Source organism: Macaca nemestrina, chromosome 20 (genome assembly GCF_043159975.1).
Source record: "Macaca nemestrina isolate mMacNem1 chromosome 20, mMacNem.hap1, whole genome shotgun sequence".
Lineage (NCBI taxonomy): Eukaryota > Metazoa > Chordata > Mammalia > Primates > Cercopithecidae > Macaca > Macaca nemestrina.
In genome coordinates, this window is record NC_092144.1 from 61,003,019 (window position 1) to 61,022,283 (window position 19,265).

Below are 19,265 nucleotides of genomic sequence, written 5' to 3' on the forward strand. Positions count from 1 at the left end.
CATGCCTGGCTAATTTTTGTATTTTTAGTAGAGACAGGGTTTCACCATGTTGGCCAGGCTGGTCTTGAACTCCTGACCTCAAGTGATCTGCCCACCTTGTCCTCCCAAAGTGCTGGGATTACAGGTGAGCCACCGCACCTGACCCAAATCTGTTTCTATACCTACTCCACTCTCCCATCCTAGCAGCCAGGCAACATTGATTAATTTTGCCTGTTCTAGAATTTCATATAAATGTAATCATACAGTGTATCATATTTTGTGTCTAGCTTCTTTCACTCAGAATAATGATTTTTTTTTTTGAGACAGAGTCTCACTCTGTCGCCCAGGCTGGAGTGCAGTGGCGTGATCTCGGCTCACTGCAAGCTCCGCCTCCGGGTTTACGCCATTCTCCTGCCTCAGCCTCCCGAGTAGCTGGGACTACAGGTGCCCACCACCTCGCCCGGCTAGTTGTTTTGTATTTTTTAGTAGAGACGGGGTTTCACCATGTTAGCCAGGATGGTCTCGATCTCCTGACCTTGTGATCCGCCCGTCTTGGCCTCCCGAAGTGCTGGGATTACAGGCTTGAGCCACCGCGCTCAGCCAGAATAATGATTTTGAGATGCATGTATGTTGTTGCTTATATCAATAGTTTATTTCTTTTTGGTGCAGAGTAGCAATCCATGGTATGGATATATCACAGTTTGCTTATCCACTCACTTACTGATAGACACTTGCTTCATTTCCAATTTCATTATTATGAATAAAACTACTATAAACATTCTTCTTAGGGAAGTCTTTTTATGGCTATTACATAAATACTATGAGTAGAATTGCTAGCGATCATGTGGATGTATGCCTATCTTTCTAAGAATTTACCAAGCTGTTTTCCAAAGTGGTTGTACCATTTTACCCCCTACCCCCAGCATTGTAGGAGAGTTACAGCTGCTGTAGATATAACCGAGACTTGATGCTGTTATTCTTTTCAATTTTAGCCATTCTGGTAGCTGTATGTCTTTTGAAATGATCCTATATTTTTCAGGTACTGGGTGCAACTTTCCATATCTGACCATTAAATAGAATGTGTTAATTGTATTGTTCAAATTATCTATATACTTATCCAGTCTCCCATCTCCTTGCCCCTCAGTTGCCCCATTCTGGCCCTCAACCTCCCCTCTTTCTGCTCCTTGGTCTCTGTAGCTGTCACTCACAGTAACCCTCTCCACGATTCTTCCCACCAGCCTCCAGCTGCAGCAGCCAAGTCCTGAGACAGATGCAAGTTAAAAATTCTTGAAATGCAGTTAAGAAGACAAAAACAAATATAGATCAACTGAAGCTGAATCGTTAAACTAAGCAAGAAAATCTCTACAGTTACCATTTGCTGACTTGACTTTTCAGAAACTGGACAACAGCCATGGCACTGGTTTCTCTTAACTACCCAGGGAATGGCCCCTCCCTCTGAAACCCTGTGGCCCTCCTGGTCAAAGCTCCCATTTCCCAGATAGGGAAACTGAGACCCATGGAGGAAAAGCCATTTGCTGGAATCTCTTGAATGGAAGGGGAAGCAAGGAGGACACTACAAACAGAACCTGCGCTTCTCTTAGACTTTATTTCTGGATCTGGGGAAAGGGACAAAAAATGAAAAACCAACTCTAACACTGGTAAGGTTGGGTCAACATCTTGCCACAAGGGGGCACTGTGTACAGGGAGAGTCTAGGTGGCTTTGGAAGGCTGGGTCTGAGGGAGGAGGGCCTGGAGCCTGGACCTCTGGGTCTGGGGAAGGAGGGGTTGGGTGCCTGGACCTCTGAGTCTGAGGGAGGAGGGGTTGGGGGTCTGGAGCACTGGGTCTGAGGGATAAGGGGCTGGACTCCTGGGTCTAAAGGAGGAGGGGTTGGGGGCCTGGACTTCTGGCTCTGAGGGAGGAGGGGCTGGACTCCTGGGTCTGAGGGAGGAGGGGCTGGTGCCCTGGACTCCTGGGTCTGAGGGAGGAGGGGCTGGTGGCCTGGATCCCTGGGTCTGAGGGAGGAGGGGCTGGTGGCCTGGACTCCTGGGCCTGAGGGAGGAGGGGCTGGGAACAGAGATTCCTGAATTTCTTCCGCAGGATGTATTTGGGGGTCAATTTCATGGGTTCCCAGTACCCATAGTTAACTGGCCTGGATGGTTTTCTCTATCCACTCAGTGAATTTGCAGAGGTTGGTGTAGACGCTTGGCACGCCAACTTGGCCACACTGGCCTTGTCCGAAAGACACAAGGCCCTGCAAGTACCCGTTGCAGATCAGGGGCCCCCCAGAGTCACCCTGTTGTGAAGAGAGGGAGAGTCAGAATCCGAAACACAGAGAGGTGGAAATGGATGTGGGATCAGAGAGGAACTAAATGAGACTGAGAAACAAAGACAGAACCATCATCAACAACAACATAGCCCAGCAACATATCTGTTGGAAGTCCCATTGCAGATCCCTGACCTCATCTAATCCTGCTTCCCGATGTCCTATGTCCTGAATGCTGGCTGCTTCTCTTGGGCTTGTTGTCTGTCTGTTTTTGTCTCTCCTTCTTTGTCTCCTTCGTGGCTTGTTTGTCTGTCTCAGTGTCTCTGCATCTCTTCGTAAAGTCCTTTTTTTTGAGACACAGTCTCGCTCTGTTGCCCAGGCTGGAGTGTAGTGGTGCGATCTTGACTCACTGCAACCTCTGCCTCCCATATTCAAGTGATTCTCCTGCCTCAGCCTCCCAAGTAGCTGGAATTACGGGCGCCTGCCACCACACCCAGCTAACTTTTGTATTTTTAGTAGAGACGGGATATCACCATGTTGGCCAGGTTGGTCTCGAACTCCTTCCCTCAAGTGATCTGCCTGCCTCGCCTCCCAAAGTGCTGGGATTACAGGCGTGAGCCACCGTGCCCAGCTTCTTCGTACAGTCTTGATTTTTCCTATTTCTCTTCGTGTTTCGTCTCTGTGAGTCTGTGTCACTGTTTGCCTCTGGGTACACAGTTGACCCTTGAACAACTCTGGTTTGAACTGCACAAGTCCACTTGGATTTTTTTCAATAAATATATTAGAAACATTTTAGGAGAGTTGCAACAATTAAAAAAAATTCACAGATGAACTGTGCAGCTTGGAAATATAAAAAAATTCCAACAAAGGTATATCATGAATGCATAAAACATATGCATAAATTGACCATTTATGTTATTGGTAAGGCTCCCCGTCAACAGTAAGCTATTTTTTTTTTTTTTTTTTGAAATGGAGTCTGGCTCTGTCACCCAGGCTGGAGTGCAGTGGCGGGATCTTGGCTCACTGCAAGCTCTGCCTCCCGGGTTCACACCATTCTCCTGCCTCAGCCTCTGGAGTAGCTGGGACTACAGGCACCCGCCACCACGCCTGGTTAATTTTTTGCATTTTTAGTAGAGATGGGGTTTCACCGTGTTAGCCAGGATGGTCTTGATCTCCTGACCTCGTGATCTGCCCACCTCGGCCTCCCAAAGTGCTGGGATTACAGGCGTGAGCCACCGCGCCCGGCCTTCAGTAGGCTATTTCTAGTCACATTTTTGGGGAGTCAAAAGTTATACAAGGATTTTCTGTTGGGTGGACGTCAGCGCCCCCAGACCCCATGCTGTTGGGAGGTCAATCGCATTTCTATGTGTGTGTGTTTCTGCCTCCCCGTGTGTCTATTTCTGTTTTTCTCTTCCTTTGCTTCTCTTTATTCCTATGTTTATTTCTCTGTTTCTCCCAGTTTCTCTCTCCAGTTGTCACTGTCTCCCTGTGTGTCTCTCCATCTCTGCATCTCTCCATGCAGCACTGTGTATCTCTGTCTCCCCCGTCTGCACCCTTCCCTGAGTCGCCTGCCCTCCCCTTTCCCGTCTCTCACGTAGCAGGAGTCCTTCCGGTCTTGCCCTCCACCGGCGCAGAACATGCTGGGGTGGTACAGCGGGTCATAGAGCTCACTGCAGACCTCCTCAGACACCACCGACAAGTTCACGCACTGCAGCACGGTGGGCATTCTGCCTGGGACGCAGAGCTCTGGGTCAGCCCCCGCGACTGGGCAGAGAACCCCTTGAAGAAGGCAGACACACACCCCCGAGCTCACCGTTCCCCAGCAGACCCCAGCCAGAAACGAGGCAAGAGTCCCCCGCGGTAGGGCACCGCGAAGCAAGGCTGATGTTCCGGATGGTGGCAGACTCGGACACAGATTCGTCCAACTTGATGAGCATGAGGTCGTTGGCGAGCAAGGGTCTGTTGTACTCTGGGTGCTGCACCGAGTAGCTGGCCTCCACCATCCGGCTGCCTGGCTCTTGGTCGGCCTCAAGACTGTGCAGGCCCAGCCCGATGGTGTAGGACCTGAGGGCCACGGACGGCAGGTCAGTTTTGTGGCAACTGTATCCTTATCTCCATTCTCATCTTCAACCCCGTTCACATCCCCATTCCCTAACCCCAACCCCACCCTCTTCGCTAAACACCCTAAGGGCTACTTAACCATGGTCTCAGATCCTCATTCACAAAAATTCAGGGACAGGAACTTGCCTTAGTTCACTAGAGACTCAGCACTGGGCTGAGATTTCAACCCAGGGCTCTCTGAGTCCTTCCAAAGCAAGGTTCCCGCCTCCCAGCCCTTCCCTCTGGGCTCCCCGGATCCAGGCTAATTCCGTCCTCCTCCCAGAGCCTTCACCGCTGTTTCCCCCGGAGCACCCCAGGATGAACCTGATAGGCCCCTGCCTTCAGCCAAAGTAACATCCAGGCCCTGCCCCCGGACCCAGGCCCTGCCCACTCGCCCTACCTCTGCACTCACTTCTGGAAACAGTGTGCGGCTGACAGCACCCACTGCGGATGCACCAGGACGCCCGAGCAGAACAATTCGTTTTCCATGATCAGTGCCGCCTGCCAGGGCTGCGAGTGCGGGATGCAGTCCTCGCCGTTTATGATTCGACTGCTGCTACCAGAGACTAGCGATCCTGAGGGCGGAGTCAGGGCTGGGGACGGGCCTAGGAGGCGGGCCCAGGACTCCTGGGGGTGGGGTTACCGAGCAGGGGCGTGGTCAGAGGTTCAGGAGCAGTCAGGGCTCCTCGGGGTGGAGTCAGGGCTGGGAGCGGGCTCAGGAGGTGGGCCCAGGGCTTTTGGGGGTGGGGTTACTGAGCAGGGGCGCGGTCAGGGCTTCAGGAGCAGTCAGGACTCTTGCGGGCCGAGTCAGGGCTGGGGATGAGCCCAGGGGGCGGACCCAGGGCTTCTGGGGGTGGGGTTATGGTGCAGGGGGCATGATCAGAGCTTCAAGGGCTGGTCCAGGGTATTGGCCTAGGGCTCCCAGGGGCGGTGATCACGGTGCGGGAGCCTGGTCAGGGTTTCAGGGTAGTCAGGGCTTCTGGGAGGGGAGTCAGGACATGGGGGTGGGCTGAGAAGTCGGGATTAGTGCTCCTAGGGTTGGGGTTACAGCGCAGGGGCGCCGTCAAGGCTTCAAGAGCCGGGTTATGGATAGGGGCAGTCTCAGAAGGTGGGATCAGGGCTCCTGGGCCGCAGTCAGGGCTCCTGGGGCGGAGTCAGGGCTCTGGGGTGGGCTCTGGAGGTGATACTGGTGCCATCGCGGTGCAAAGCCACTGTCAGGGGTTCAGCAGGGGAGTCTAGGCTCATAGCAGTAGGATCGGGTCGTTTGGCCTGGATTAAAGCTCAGGGGGTGGAGTTATTGCTGGGAGCAAAGATCGGGTCACTTGTCTGCACAGACTGATGCTCAGAGTCCTGCACCGAGTCGGTCCTATCCTCTCCCAGCCTTACTCACAGTCACACCCAGCCACAAGCCCATTCACACCAAAACATCATTATAGAGTCCTGTGAGGTGAGTTCCTTGGGGATGGGAGAGGGGGATCTCAGGACTGAAGACCCAGGAAGTAGGCACAGATTCCCAGCAATGGATTAGTCCCCAGGAAGCACAATCTCCTGCACCCTTGGCTTCCCCTGTCCCTACATCATCATGACAGTGTTGTCACTCCACCAGATATTCAGAGGCACAAACTGTCAGTGTCTCACAGGTCCAACCACACACCCAGGCACACTGCCACACACAATTCAGGGGGACAGCCATGGGGGGCGGATCATATGGTATCGTCTCACAGCCAGCTTTGCAGTCACGAGCAGGAGGACGCTGAATCACGCCCGAACATCAACAAACACTGTGCCCCCAAGCACAGTCACACACACATGCATACTCAGATACCTGTGGCACCCAGGATGAGGTACCCCAGGAGCCAGCCCCAGGGGCTTCCTGCTGTGGTCATCACGTCAGCACCTGGGGATGAGGACTGAGACTTAGCCCTATCTGGGGGTCTTCAGTCCAAGTCTCTCCATCCCTCTCTTTCTCCCTCCCTTTCTTCCCTCTGGGATGTTATTAGGTAGGCTAGAGTCTAGACCATCTACCCCCACTCCCATCCGTGGACCCAGAACCTAGAGAGACAGATTTAGAGACTGAAAGAGAAAAAGAGAGAGAGAGATGGGAAAAGAGAGAGAGACAGAGAACTAGGTAGAAAGGAAAGTCTAGAGAGAGTATCTAGCTGTCTACGAGTGGGGAGAGATGGTGTCCAGCCATCCACGAACAAGCACAGAGGGAAGACACACAGAGAATCAGAGCCGGAGAGACAGTGTTTGAGAGATACCCTCAGAGACAGTCTGAGAGTTAGACACGGAGATATAGATTCAGAGAGACAGAGAGGCTAAGGGATACCCAGAGAGAGAGAGAGAGAAAGAGATAGACTCCTAACTAGAGACAGTGAGGGATCTATCTGGAGAGATGTGGAGATAGGAGGCACAGAGGCTGAGAATCCAGCGACATGGAGCTGGAGGGAGACTTGGATCACGAAGACTGCAGGCTTTTAGTGGGGAACCACCAGGCCTCTTACCTGGCCACCTCTGGGCTCCTGGATTCCGCTGCTGGGCTGAGCTCCAGCCTGCTGCCTCCCGCAGGGGCCTCCTTGGGGCTTATAAGCGTCCTCTGTCTGGGCTGGCCTGCCCCCCAGGGGATGCATTCCAGGGGTCAGGTGCTGTGAGCTTCCAGCTCAACTCTCTCAGGCTGCCTCAACTCTGACCAGGCAGTGGTTGGGGGCCCAGATGGGGCTGGCGGCAGGCGCCAGGGGCCCGGGGCCCAGAGAGGAGACCCCTCCCCAGATCCTAGACTCCACTCTCCCTTTTCTTTCTCTCTCTCTTGTTCTATCACTTTTCATGTTCTTATTCTCTCTCATGAGATACTTCTCTCTCACCTGTATCTCTCATTGTCTCTTTCTCTTATTTCTTTCTCTCATTCTCTCTCGTGTTTTCTTTCATTTCCTCTCATTCTTTCCCATTCTCTCTCGTGTTCTTTCTCTTTCTAAATTAAATCTCTCTCTCTCCCCTCCTTTATCCCTCTCTTGCTGTGCTTCTCCAGCAAATTACCCCGGGTTCGAATCCAGCTTACATCACACACTATTTTTGGAACCTTGGGCAAGTGACTGCACCCCTGTGAGCCTGTTTTCCAACCATAAAACTAGAGTGACCGTTATGCCCCATTTCCCAGGTGGATTCAAAGAGGTCATTCAGAGAAAGGCACAGGGCGCCAGGTGCATCGTAGGCTTGCGGTGAGTGGGAGAAGTAAAAAGCCTGGCTCAGTGAAAAGCAGCTGAGCGCCTACCACACTCCCAGTTCTGCGGCAGGTGCTGGGGCCACAGGAGGAACCATCAAAGCCCTCATCACTGGGGATCGCGTCCTACCGGGGGGCACAGATAATAAAGGAAAACTGCAGACCAGCATATGAGGTGGTGAGTCTTTGTGCTGTGTTGGGGAGTCTCAGAGAAGGGGAACATTTAAGCTGAGAACCCAGTGGAGAGGAGGAGGAGGGTCCACGCAGCAGGGGAGGTTGTGGGGTGCAGGGAAGAACTTGACTCCAGCCAGAGGAGGGCGGGGCGGGCAGGAGGGCAGACCAGGAACCCAGTCGGCCTGCAGGCCTCTGTCTCCTTGTCTGTCTCTGTCTCTCTGTCTGTGGCCCTGTTTACGTACCAGGGTTAAGGAGTTTGGGTTTTACTTAAGTGCAATGGATTTTAAGCACGAGGATGGAGTGACATCATCTTATTTACTTTTTAAAAACTTCCAGGGTGGAGAGTGATGGTGGGGGTGGGGCGGGGGGCGGTGGCAACGGCCCAGGTGGGAGGCGACCCGGTCAAGGGAGAAGAGAGGTGAATGGACGCGGGGTCCCCTCTGCATGTGGAGTCAAGTTACTGCCCGATGGATGAAAAGTGGGGGGTCAGGAGCAGAGGAGCCAAGGACGGCGTGGAGGCTTGGTCCCTTGGCTTGCGCTCTACGGATCTTGCGGAGACGCACAGGTGCGGGAAGGGGGTAGGGCGTGCGAGGGTGCGGTAGACCGCGGAGGGTGCGCGGAGGGGCAGACCGAGGTCAGGACTGCCGAGAAACAGTGGGGACTCATTAGGGGAGAGGTGGCGTTTACAGCCACGAGGCCGGATGAGATCACCCAAGGAGTGGGTGGGTGTAGACCGCAGCGCCGGCACGAGTGAGGGGCGGTGCCCGCAGATGACCGCGATGAGACAGAAATGTCTCTGCGTCTCTCCGTCTCTCCTAGGTCTCGTCTCTGTCTCTCTAACATCCATTCTTTCTCCTTCTTTCCTTCTTTCCCCCACACCCCACCGCGTGTCTCTGCCTCTCTTTCTCTCTGGCTCTCTTTTCTTCTGTCTCTCTGGTCCCATCTCTGTCTCTCTCCCCACCTTGTCTCTGTTTCTCTCACCTGCCAGGCTGGAAACTTCCCAAGTGAGACCCTCCCCCAACTCTGTCCTGGGCCTGTGCACCCCCAAATAACTCTGGGCAGGACAGGACATAGGCTGGGGCCACAGAATAGGAAGCTCTGGCAGGTCTCTGTCTCTCTTTTCCCCTGTCCTTGTCCCTTTCTCTCTCTGACCCCGTCTCTCTTGCTCTCCCTCTGACCTCTGTCTGTGTCTCTCCGCCCCTGTGTGTCTCTCTTTCCTCCTGTCTCTGTCTCACCTCGCCTTCTCTCTCTGTCTGTGGCTCCACACCTGCGTCTCTGTCCATCTTTCTCTGTGTCTCTCTCTCCTCCCATCTCTGTCTCTCCTTGGCTGTCTCTGTCTGTCTGTGGCTCTGCACCTGTGTCTCTGTCCAACTTTCTGTCTCCCCTTTCCACCTGTCTTCTCTCATGTCGCTCCGTCTTTGTTTTCCATGCGCTTCCGACACTTTTCCCTTCGCTGTCTTCATTCTGTCTCAACTCAAATGTTATTTCTTCAGAGGCCTTCCCTGAGCCCTTCCCCAGTCTGATTCAGGGTCTTCACTCCCCTGTTTGTTTTTTCATCTTATAGCATCCTACACGCTCCTTTACAGCATTTGGTACAATGTATACATGTATCATTGTGTGTTTCTTTTTCTTGTTTGTTTGTTTGTTTGTTTGAGATGGAGTCTCACTGTGTTACCCAGGCTGGAATACAGTGGTGCGTGCGATCTCAGCTCACTGCAACCTCCACACCCTGGGTTCAAGCAATTCTCCTGCCTCAGCCTCCTGAGTAACTGGGATTTTAGGTGCTCGCCACCAAGTCTGGCTAATTTCTCTGTTTTCAGTAGAGATGGGATTTCACCATGTTGGCCAGGCTGGTCTCAAACGCCTGACTTCAGGTGATCCGCCCACCTTGGCCTCCCAAAGTGCTGGGATTACAGGTGAGAGCCACCACACCCAGCTTGTGTGTTTTGTTTTTCTAGTAGCTGTTTCTTTCACTAGTGTGGGAGCCCCTTGGGGACAGGGCTGGTGTCTGCTGTGTTCACTGATGAGAGCTGTTAACTGCAGATGTGTTGAGTGGATGGATAAAGGGAGATACAAAGACAGACAGACAGACGGGAGAGGAAGAGACAAAGGCTGATATAGAGAGAGAAAATAACAACAGACAATAATGGTAGCTTACTATTAATTAACCTTTAGAATATGTTAAATTAATTGTAAGGAGGTCAAGGACTTACCATATGTCTGGCCCTCTTTTAAGTATTTTAAATGCAATAACACATGTATTCCTCAAAAAAATATAAGTAGATGCTGCTATGAGCTTTGTTTGACAAATGAGGAAACTGAGGCACAGAGGGGTAAGTAGTTTACCTCAGTCACAGAAAGACTGAGGCCAAAAGAGAAGAACCGACAGAGGCAGGTAGATGGAGAATAGGAGAGAGCTGGGAACACATTGAGAGATGTGGCCAAAAAGAGAGGAAGACACTGAAAGAGAGACATTTCAGGAACTAGGAATAATAATCATTTTAAAAATAATAAAATATCGGGACGGGCGCAGTGGCTCTCGCCTGCAATCCCAGCACTTTGGGAGGTCGAGGTGGGTGGATCACCTGAGATCAGGAGTTTGAGACCAGCCTGGCCAACGTGGCAAAACCCCATCTCTACTAAAAATACGAAAATTACCTGGGTGTGGTGGTGGGTGCCTGTAATCCCAGCTACTTTGGAGGCTGAGGCAGGAGAGTTAATTGAACCTGGGAGGCAGAGGTTGCAGTGAGCGGAGATCGTGCCATTGCACTCCAGCCTAGGCAACAAGAGTGACACTCCAGCTCAGAAAACAAACAAACAAATAATAATAATAATGATAAAATATCTAACATTTATATATCACCTCTCTTCTGGTTGTCATGGTAATAGTTTTATACAAGTTAACTCGTTTTAATTTTCATAACTCCCTGAAGTACTCATCTTTATTCCCAATGTGATGAAAGAGGAAATGAAGGCACAGAGAAGTCAAGCTACTTATTGGAGGTCACACAGCAAAGCAGCCATGTACCTAGGCTGCCTGATCCCAGAGCCCATATCTTGAACTCTCTGTATGCCACCTCTCTCTGTAAGTCAGGAAACCGAAGCTGAAGCTGAAGGACAGGTGTGCCTTCCTGAAGATACACAGGTCATGGGGGTCCACCCTGGCCCACTGTTTGTCACCTGAGTCATCTGAGTTCACCCCCACCTGCAGATGAGATGCAGTCTCAGCCAGAGAAGCCAGGGAGAATTGCTGGGGAGGGGAGGGAATGCGGCAGCAGACGGGGCCACCGGCCCTCCCAGAGAGTCCACTCTTACTGTGTAACTGGAAGAACAAGCCCCTTCTGCCTCCCATCCCTCCTGAGGGCTGGCTGAGCCAGAAGAGGCATGAATCTCTGGCTGCAGTGGAGTTGCTGCACTAAGGCCCCAAGGCAGCCCTGGCCGTCTCTGCTGGGGTGCCCAGTGCAGCCTTTAGGGACCTGACCCCTGAGTTTTCCTCGGTAACCTCAGGGAACTCCTGTAGGCTGGATCTGAACAAACCTCAAGGGTGGAAGGAAGGCATCACCCTTGCTTTTTTTTTTTTTTTTTTTTTTTTGAGATGGAGTCTCGCTCTGTCGCCCAGGCTGGAGTGCAGTGGCGTGACCTCGGCTCACTGCAACCTCCACCTCCTTGCTTCAAGCAATTCCCCTGCCTCAACCTCCCGAATAGTGGGGATTACAGGCACACGCCACCACGCCCGGCCCATCCTTGCCTTTTATTCAATAACATAAGGCTACCTTGGGGTAGATTATATTACACAATAAAACTCTTTTCTTTCCTTAGTATGGACAATGGGACATTCAGTAGGAAGAGAACTCACAGGTCCTGGTGTGAGTGACTCCTTTTCCTCCTCCTGTTTCGGAAGAGAGAGGTTGGGACTGAGTGGTGCAATCCTGGGGTCCCCTCCAGAAGTGGGGAGGATGGAGAGAGGGACTTTGGGAGAAGGAGAGATGGAGCTCACTCCAGCGTGAGGGAGGTGCGGGAAGACAGAGAGAACACAGCCTGTTTGCCAGCAGGATGGGAGGATGGCTGTGGGCTGGGGGGACCACTCTGGGCAGCCTCTCTGCAGCAGCGAGTAGAAGAACCCCAGTAAATAGTAAAGGAGGGCTGGGCATAGTGGTTCACGCCGGTAATCCCAGCACTTTGGGAGGCTGAAGCAGACGGATCACTTGAGCTCAGGAGTTCAAGGCTAGCCTAGGCAACATAGCAAGACCCCGTCACTACTAAGAATAAAAAAAAATTAGCCAGGCATAGCGCGACACACCTGTAGTACCAGCAACTCGAGAGGCTAAGCCAGGAGGGGGATCACTTGAGCCTAGGAGTTCAAGGCTGCAGTGAGCCAAGATCACACCACTGCACTCCAGCCTGTGAGACCAAAAACAGACAAACAAGGCTGGGCGTGGTGGTTCACGCCTGTAACCCCAGCACTTTGGGAGGCCGAGGCAGACGGATCACCTGAGGTCAGGAGTTTGAGACCAGCCTGGTCAACATGTCAAAACCCTGTCTCTATTAAAAACACAAAAAATTAGCCGGGCGTGGTGGCGCACACCTGTAATCTCAGCTACTTGGGAGGCTGAGGCAGGGGAATCACTTGAACCTGGGAGGTGGAGATTGTAGTGAGCCAAGATCGTGCCACCGCACTCCAGCCTGGCGACAGAGTGAGACTCTGTGTCTCACATACACACTCACAAGAAAAAAGAAAATTACCCCAAAACCCCACAAAAGCCAAAGGAGCAGAAGTTATTATAGTGACCTCATTGACCAAAGGCCTAGGCATCCCCCATCTTTCTAGCACCAACCAAGCTGAGTCATCAGACGTCACTCTATGGAGGATGGAGGATGGTGGGATCCCAAAGTAGCTGTGACATTTCTTGCCAGGCAGATGGGGACGGGGCAGTGGACCTGGAGCAGACTGAAATAAATTAAGATCTGATTGTGCAGGCCATAGTGGGCAGGTGTCGTCAAAGGACTGGCTTTTAAATTTTATTGAGGTTTTTTTTTTTTTTTTTTTTTTTTGAGATGGAGTCTTCCTCTGTCGCCCAGGTTAGAGTGCAGTGGTGTGATCTTGGCTCACTGCAACCTCCACCTGCTGGATTCAAGAGATTCTCCTACCTCAGCCTCCCGAGTAGCTGGGAATACAGGCACACACTAACCACGCCTGGCTAACTTTTAGTAGAGACAGGGTTTCGCCATATTGGCCAGGCTGATCTCGAACTCCTGACCTCAAATGATCTGCCCACCTTGGCCTCCCACAGTGCTGGGATTACAGGCATGAGCCACCGTGCCTGACCTTATTTAGTTTTAATTAATTTAAATGTAAACACCGACACTTGTTGCAGTTACTGGGAGAGTTTTAACTAAGTACGTTTGGAACAACCTGGGTGCGCGAATCATCTTTTTCAACTCTAAACTTTCTGGGCTCTGAATGCAGATCAAATATTTCTGAAAAAAACTTAGCATCCAAATTGCGGTGTGCTGTGTGCGTAAATATATACCCTGGATTTCGAAGAACTGGTGTGGAATAAAGAATGTAAATTCTCTTACTGATTTTTTTACATTGGCGACGTGGAAATGACAAGTTTGGATATATCAAGTTTAATATGTTACTACGATTAATTTTACCGTTTCTTTTTCCTTTTTAATTAATTTATTTTTTATTATTCTTATTTATTTATTTATTTTTTTGAGACGGAGTCTCGCTGTGTCTCCCAGGCTGGAGTGCAGTGGCGCGATCTCTGCTCACTGAAGCTCCGCCTCCCGGGTTCACGCCATTCTCCCGCCTCAGCCTCCGAGTAGCTGGGACTACAGGCGCCCGCCACCTCGCCCGGCTAATTTTTTTTTGTATTTTTAGTAGAGACGGGGTTTCACTGTGTTAGCCAGGATGGTCTCGATCTCCTGACCTCGTGATCCGCCCGTCTCGGCCTCCCAAAGTGCTGGGATTACAGGCTTGAGCCACCGCGCCCGGCTCTTTTGAGTTTCTTATTAGCCTCTCCAAAGGAGGCAATCAGATATGCATTTATTTATTATTATTATTATTTGAGACGGAAACTTGCTCTGTCACCCAGGCTGGAGTGCAGTGGCGTGATCTCGGCTCACGGCAACCTCCACCTCCCGGGTTCAATCGATTCTCCTGCCTCAGCCTCCCGAGTAGCTGGGACTACAGGCGCCTGCCACCACGCCCAGCTAATTTTTTTTGTATTTTTAGTAGAGACAGGGTTTCACCATGTTAGCCAGCATGGTCTCGATCTCCTGACCTCATGATCCGCCTGCCTCGGCCTCCCAAAGTGCTGGGATTACAGGCGTGAGCTACCGCACCCCGGCCAGATATGCATTTATCTCAGTGAGTAGAGAGTGGATTTGAATAGAATGGGAATCTGGCTGGCTCTAAGCAGTTCCCAGTTGGACTTTTCCCTTTAGCTTAGTCATTTTGGGGGCCCCAAGATTTATTTTTCTTTCAAAACTCATTTCAAAACTGAGTCTGGACTCCATTCTCCTAGCTTGACAAATTCAGCTGCATAATTGCTGATTAAAAGCAGATTTCCTTCTTAAAGAGGAAAGCTGTGGTTTCTTTCTGAAAGGAGAGGAAAGAGCCTTCTCATTTCTGTTTCATAAAAGGAAACTTTCATGAACTGCTTCCTGGCTCCTCTGGTTACAGAGTGAAATTCATAGCAGTTTCTTAGGATCTCTGCCCTGGCCACCCATAGAGGGTTCTTGAACAACGTGCAGGCTGCAGACACATCTGGCCTGTCTCGTAGAATTTGGACTTTTTTGTTTGCTTGTTTGTTTGTTTGAATGGATTACAAGCATTAAAAGGTCAGGAGATTGCAAGTTTCTCTGGAAAAGGCCACAGTATCAGTCAACATCACGCCTGCATTCCCATGTGGCCATAAGCCAGCATCAGCAGGTGCTGAGTGGCCACCCCGGGGGCACCCTGCGGTTTTCCTTGGCCCACACACAGTCAGCTTCCCTCATTTATACTTCCTGCCTGGCCCCAGGTGGTGGCTGAGTTTGTGACCTCAGTGGAGAAAAAAGTGGAGGCAGGGATACACAGATACATGGATATAAGGAGATCAGAGGGAAAGAAAGTCACAAATAACAAAACACCGCAACAAAAGGAGTCATCCATCATCCCCCGATCATCAACGTCATCATCATCACAGCCACTCTTGTAACGTACTCTTATCTTGTGCCAGGCATTACTCTGGACTCTTTATACATGTGAATTCATTTAATCTCCTCAACATCCTATGAGGTAGGAACTATTAACTCTGCCAGGTGCAAAGGAAGTGCTTCAGAAGCGTTAGCTTTCATTGTCATTATTAATATTATTCTGCAAATATCTGAAATGATATTTAACAACACGTGATGCAAACCCAAGCATAGGAGATTCGTATGTAATTCCAAAGAGATTAAAAACCTCAGCAACACTTTGGAAGATTCCTATTGTGTCCACCTTGAGTTCAGCACACACTCAAGGAGCGAGAAAATACGGTCCAGAGAACTTGTGAATCCTGAAACTATGAGACAGGTCTCGGATCTTTTAGAAAGTTTATTTTTTATAGATTCTTTATTGATTTAAAGAAAGAGTCACAGAGAAGCTCCGGGGTTGTTTGCAGAAAACTGAGGGGACAGGTGAGAGCGCTGGGCTCTGCAGTCCCCAAGCTCGGAGCAAGTGCGCCTACCACTGTGCAATACCGCCACCTAGTGGAGCCAGAGAGACATACCGGGGAAGGACTAAAGGTTGTGGGTCCAGCGTTCTCTTGCGCCAGTCACCCTGGGCCACTGCATCCGGCTCTGGCTCCAGAAACCGGAGCAGAGGTAGCAGGAAGCAGGGCTGGCCGCCACCAGAGCTTTCCATCTGGGGACACCAAGTCCTGGTCCTGACGCTGGGTCTCTCAGATGTAAAGGGAGGGGCTCAAGCGTGACATCAGGCAAGGGCTGTGTGTGTCTGGCCTCCGGGTCGGCCTTCCTCAGCTGAGGATAGCGACATCGCGTGGGTTTATGTGAAGTTTCAATGCGGACGTCCACACAACATGTTGGACACACAAGAGCCCAGCAAATGGTATCTTCAATTATTGCTATGAGTATGATGAAGTCACATGGTGACCTTGGATGTCCTTCGCCATCTCCCGCTCCTTTGTGCACCCATATATTCAAATAACGACCATGCAGATAGTAATAATAATTAACCACTCACATATATTGAGTGGCTATAGTCATTTAAAAAAAATAGAGACAGGGTCTCACTACGTTGCCCAGGCTGGTCTTGAACTCCAGGCCTCGAGCAATTCTCCCACCTCTGCCTCCCAAAGTGCTGGGATCACAGGCGTGAGTCACTGCACCCAGCAGATTCTTTAACTTGAGTTATTGTACTTAATCTTATAGGGTAAAATCATAAGCCTGTCTTTAAACAAAGCAAAACAAAACAACAAAAGCCCAGCACGCTCACCTGCCACACAGTTGTCTGCAAATAGTTTCTGAATTGATTTCTTTCCCCATTTGAAAAGGAAATCAGCTTTTCTCAGTAAAATTCTCAGTGGCTGGATTTGTTAGATTGGGGAAAGGTGAGAAGAAAGCAGATCTTTCTTTGGTTCCACACTGACTCAAGGGGGAGAACACTGCCTCTAATTGCTAACACATGCTAAGTGTGTGCTCTGTAAAACAGTTGTAAGGGATTTGCAGGAATTAACTTGTTTATATTCCCTGCCACGCTGGGAGGTTGCTACTATTTCTATCGCCACTATAAATAGGGGTAAATGGAGGCAAAGGGAGATTAAAGTCATTTTCTAAGCCGAGGTGCCATGGCTCACACCTTTAATCCCACCTTTAATCCTGGGAGGCCGAGGAGGGAGGTTTGCTTTAGTCCAGGAGTTCGAGGCCAGCTTGGGCAATATAGTGAGACTACTTCTCTATTAAAAAAAAATTGTTTAGGCCGGGCATGGTGGCTCACACCTGTAATCCCAGCACTTTGGGAGGCCAAGTCGGGCGGATCACAAGGTCAGCAGATCGAGACCAGCCTGGCAAACATGGTGAAACCCCGTCTCTACTAAAAATACAAAAAATTAGCCAGGCGTGGTGGCAGGTGCCTGTAGTCCCAGCTACTAGGGAGACTGAGGCAGGAGAATGGCATGAACCTGGAGGCAGAGCTTGCAGTGAGCCGAGATGGCTGCACTGCACTCCAGCCTGGGTGACAGAGTGAGACTCCGTCTCAAAAAAAAAAAAAAAAAAAGTTTAAATCATTTTCCAAGGTCACACAGTAAGAAGCAACCAGGTTTGGGACTCCGGCACGTGTGTGTGTGTGTGTGTGTGTGTGTGTGTGTGTAACATCATTTCTATTTAATTTTTTGAATAGAAAATATTTTTGGCTGGGCGTGGCAGCTCACATCTGTAATCCCAGCAATTTGGGAGGCCAAGGTAGGCGGATCACTTGAGGCCAGGAGTTTGAAACCAGTCTGGCCAACATGGCAAAACCCTATGTCTACTAAAAATGCAAAAGTTAGCTAGGCATGGTGGTGCATGCCTGTAATCCCAGCTACTTGGGAGGCTGAGGCAAGAGAATTACTTGAACCTGGGAGGCAGAGGTTGCAGTGAGCTGAGATCGCGCCATTGCACTCCAGCCTGGGCGACAAGAGTGAAACTCCATCTCAAAAAAAAAAAAAAAAAAAAAAAAAAGAAAAAGAAAAAGAAAATATTTTTACATGGTAAAAAACCAAAATATGTTTATAAAAAATACAGAGTGAAAAACCTCCATCTTTTGCTCCCTACCTATCCTCTCTTTACCCCTCTTCAAAACCCAAAAACTAGAATATGTTTTTTTTGGGTCATCTTCCAGGGTTTTGTGGCACATGTACAAACACACACAAAGATGTGTTGTTGTTTTTTTTTTTCTCTTGCCTTTAGCCACTTGGCTGGGTTCGGCACCAAGAAAGGCGTCTCCCGGAGCTTAGAACACTTGGTGAATTCTCTTTCCTGTTACGAGCATTGAAGACCTGTAATGCCTGGTTAGTGTCAAGGTTTGTGAAACACTGTTTGGATAACTACACAAGTTATAAAACAATAGCTGGTGTGAAAATTACAGATGATTCATAATTATACATATGGCTGTCAAGCTTTCTGCTAGAGAGTCTTTCAGCCTGGGAGCACTCAGTGGGAGGGACTTTTCTTTTTTCTTTTTTTTTGTTTTGAGATGGAGTCTCGCTCTGTCACCCAGGCTGGAGTGCAGCGGCCGGATCTCAGCTCACTGCAAGCTCCACCTCCCGGGTTTACACCATTCTCCTGCCTCAGCCTCCCGAGTAGCTGGGACTACAGGTGCCCGCCACCTCGCCCGGCTAGTTTTTTGTATTTTTTTAGTAGAGATGGGGTTTCACCGTGTTAGCCAGGATGGTCTAGATCTCCTGACCTCGGGATCTGCCCATCTCGGCCTCCCAAGGTGCTGGGATTACAGGCTTGAGCCACCGCGCCTGGCCAGGACTTTTCTTTTTTAAAGGGATCTCATTGCTCATTCTGCAATGATTAGAGCTGGCCAGAAAATAGACACTGGCAGTAAAGCAAATAAAATAGAAGGGAAAATGCAGTCAGAGAGATCTAGGGGGATGATAACATTGTTTACTGAGCACTTCCGATATGCCAGACATTTTTATTATGACATTTTATTTTGAAATAGTTCAAAATTCACAAAAAGTTGCAAAAGACTGTGGAGAATGCCGGTGTACCCGTCATCCAGATTCTCCCAATGGTAACACTTTTTAGAAGGATCGTACACTGTCAAAACTAGGAAAATGACGTTGATACCATGCTGTTAACTCACATAGAGACCTTATTTGGGTTTCATCATTTTTTACATCTCTCTCTGTCTCTCTCTCCACCCCTATCCCCACCGTCTGTTTGTCTCTGTTTATCTCTGTCTCTTTTTTCATGTATATAGTTCTCGTAGCTCTATAGATGAAGGTAACCATCACCACAGTTGGGATACAGAGCTATTTCATCACCATAAAGAAATTTTCAGGCTGGGTGTGGTGGCTCGTGCCTGTAATCCCAGCACTTTGGGAGGCTGAGGTGGGTGGATCACTTGAGGTCAGGAGTTCAAGACCAGCCTGGCCAGCATGGTGAAATCCCTTCTCTATTAAAAATACAAAAAATAGCCGGGTGTAGTGGCACGCATCAGTAATCCCAGCTACTTGGGAGGCTGAAGCACAAGAATTATATGAGGTACCTAAAATAATCAAGTTCATAGAGACAGAAAGTAGAATGGTGGTTGCCAGGGGCTGCTGGGAAAAGAAAACAGGGAATTATTGAGTGAATACAGATTTTCAGTTTTGCAAGATGAAAAGGTCCTGGAGATTGGTTGCATAACAATGTGAATACACTTAACAATACTGAAGTATACACTTAACAATGAATAAGGCTGGGTGTGGTAGCTCACGCCTGTAATCCCAGCACTTTGGGAGGCAGAGGCGGGCAGATCATCCAAGATCAGGAGTTTGAGACCAGCCTGG

At 50.0% G+C, this 19,265-nt stretch overlaps 1 protein-coding gene and 1 long non-coding RNA gene across 3 annotated transcripts in view; one reads left to right on the forward strand and one right to left on the reverse strand.

Annotated features, from left to right (window-relative positions):
* Window positions 1–456: 456 nt before the first annotated feature.
* Window positions 457–4,907, reverse strand: LOC105497137 (kallikrein related peptidase 4). 2 transcript variants are annotated; one of them, XM_024797687.2, is made up of 4 exons: window positions 4,756–4,907; window positions 4,057–4,307; window positions 3,838–3,974; window positions 457–2,273 (listed from the first exon to the last, which is right to left on the reverse strand). In XM_024797687.2, the coding sequence occupies exons 1-4, from the start codon at window positions 4,830–4,832 to the stop codon at window positions 2,121–2,123; spliced, it is 618 nt and encodes a 205-aa protein (XP_024653455.2). In that variant the 5' UTR covers window positions 4,833–4,907; the 3' UTR covers window positions 457–2,120. The 2 variants fall into 2 exon arrangements, with proteins under 2 accessions (XP_024653455.2, XP_070943682.1); XM_071087581.1 differs by lacking the exon at window positions 457–2,273 and having other exon boundaries at window positions 3,291–3,974.
* A 2,507-nt stretch (window positions 4,908–7,414) lies between these two features.
* Window positions 7,415–19,265, forward strand: part of LOC105497135 (uncharacterized) — a 53,589-nt gene continuing 41,738 nt past the window's right edge. Inside the window, exon 1 of the long non-coding RNA XR_011617812.1 lies at window positions 7,415–7,738. This is a non-coding gene — a long non-coding RNA (uncharacterized lncRNA). The remainder of the gene's footprint in view (window positions 7,739–19,265) is intronic.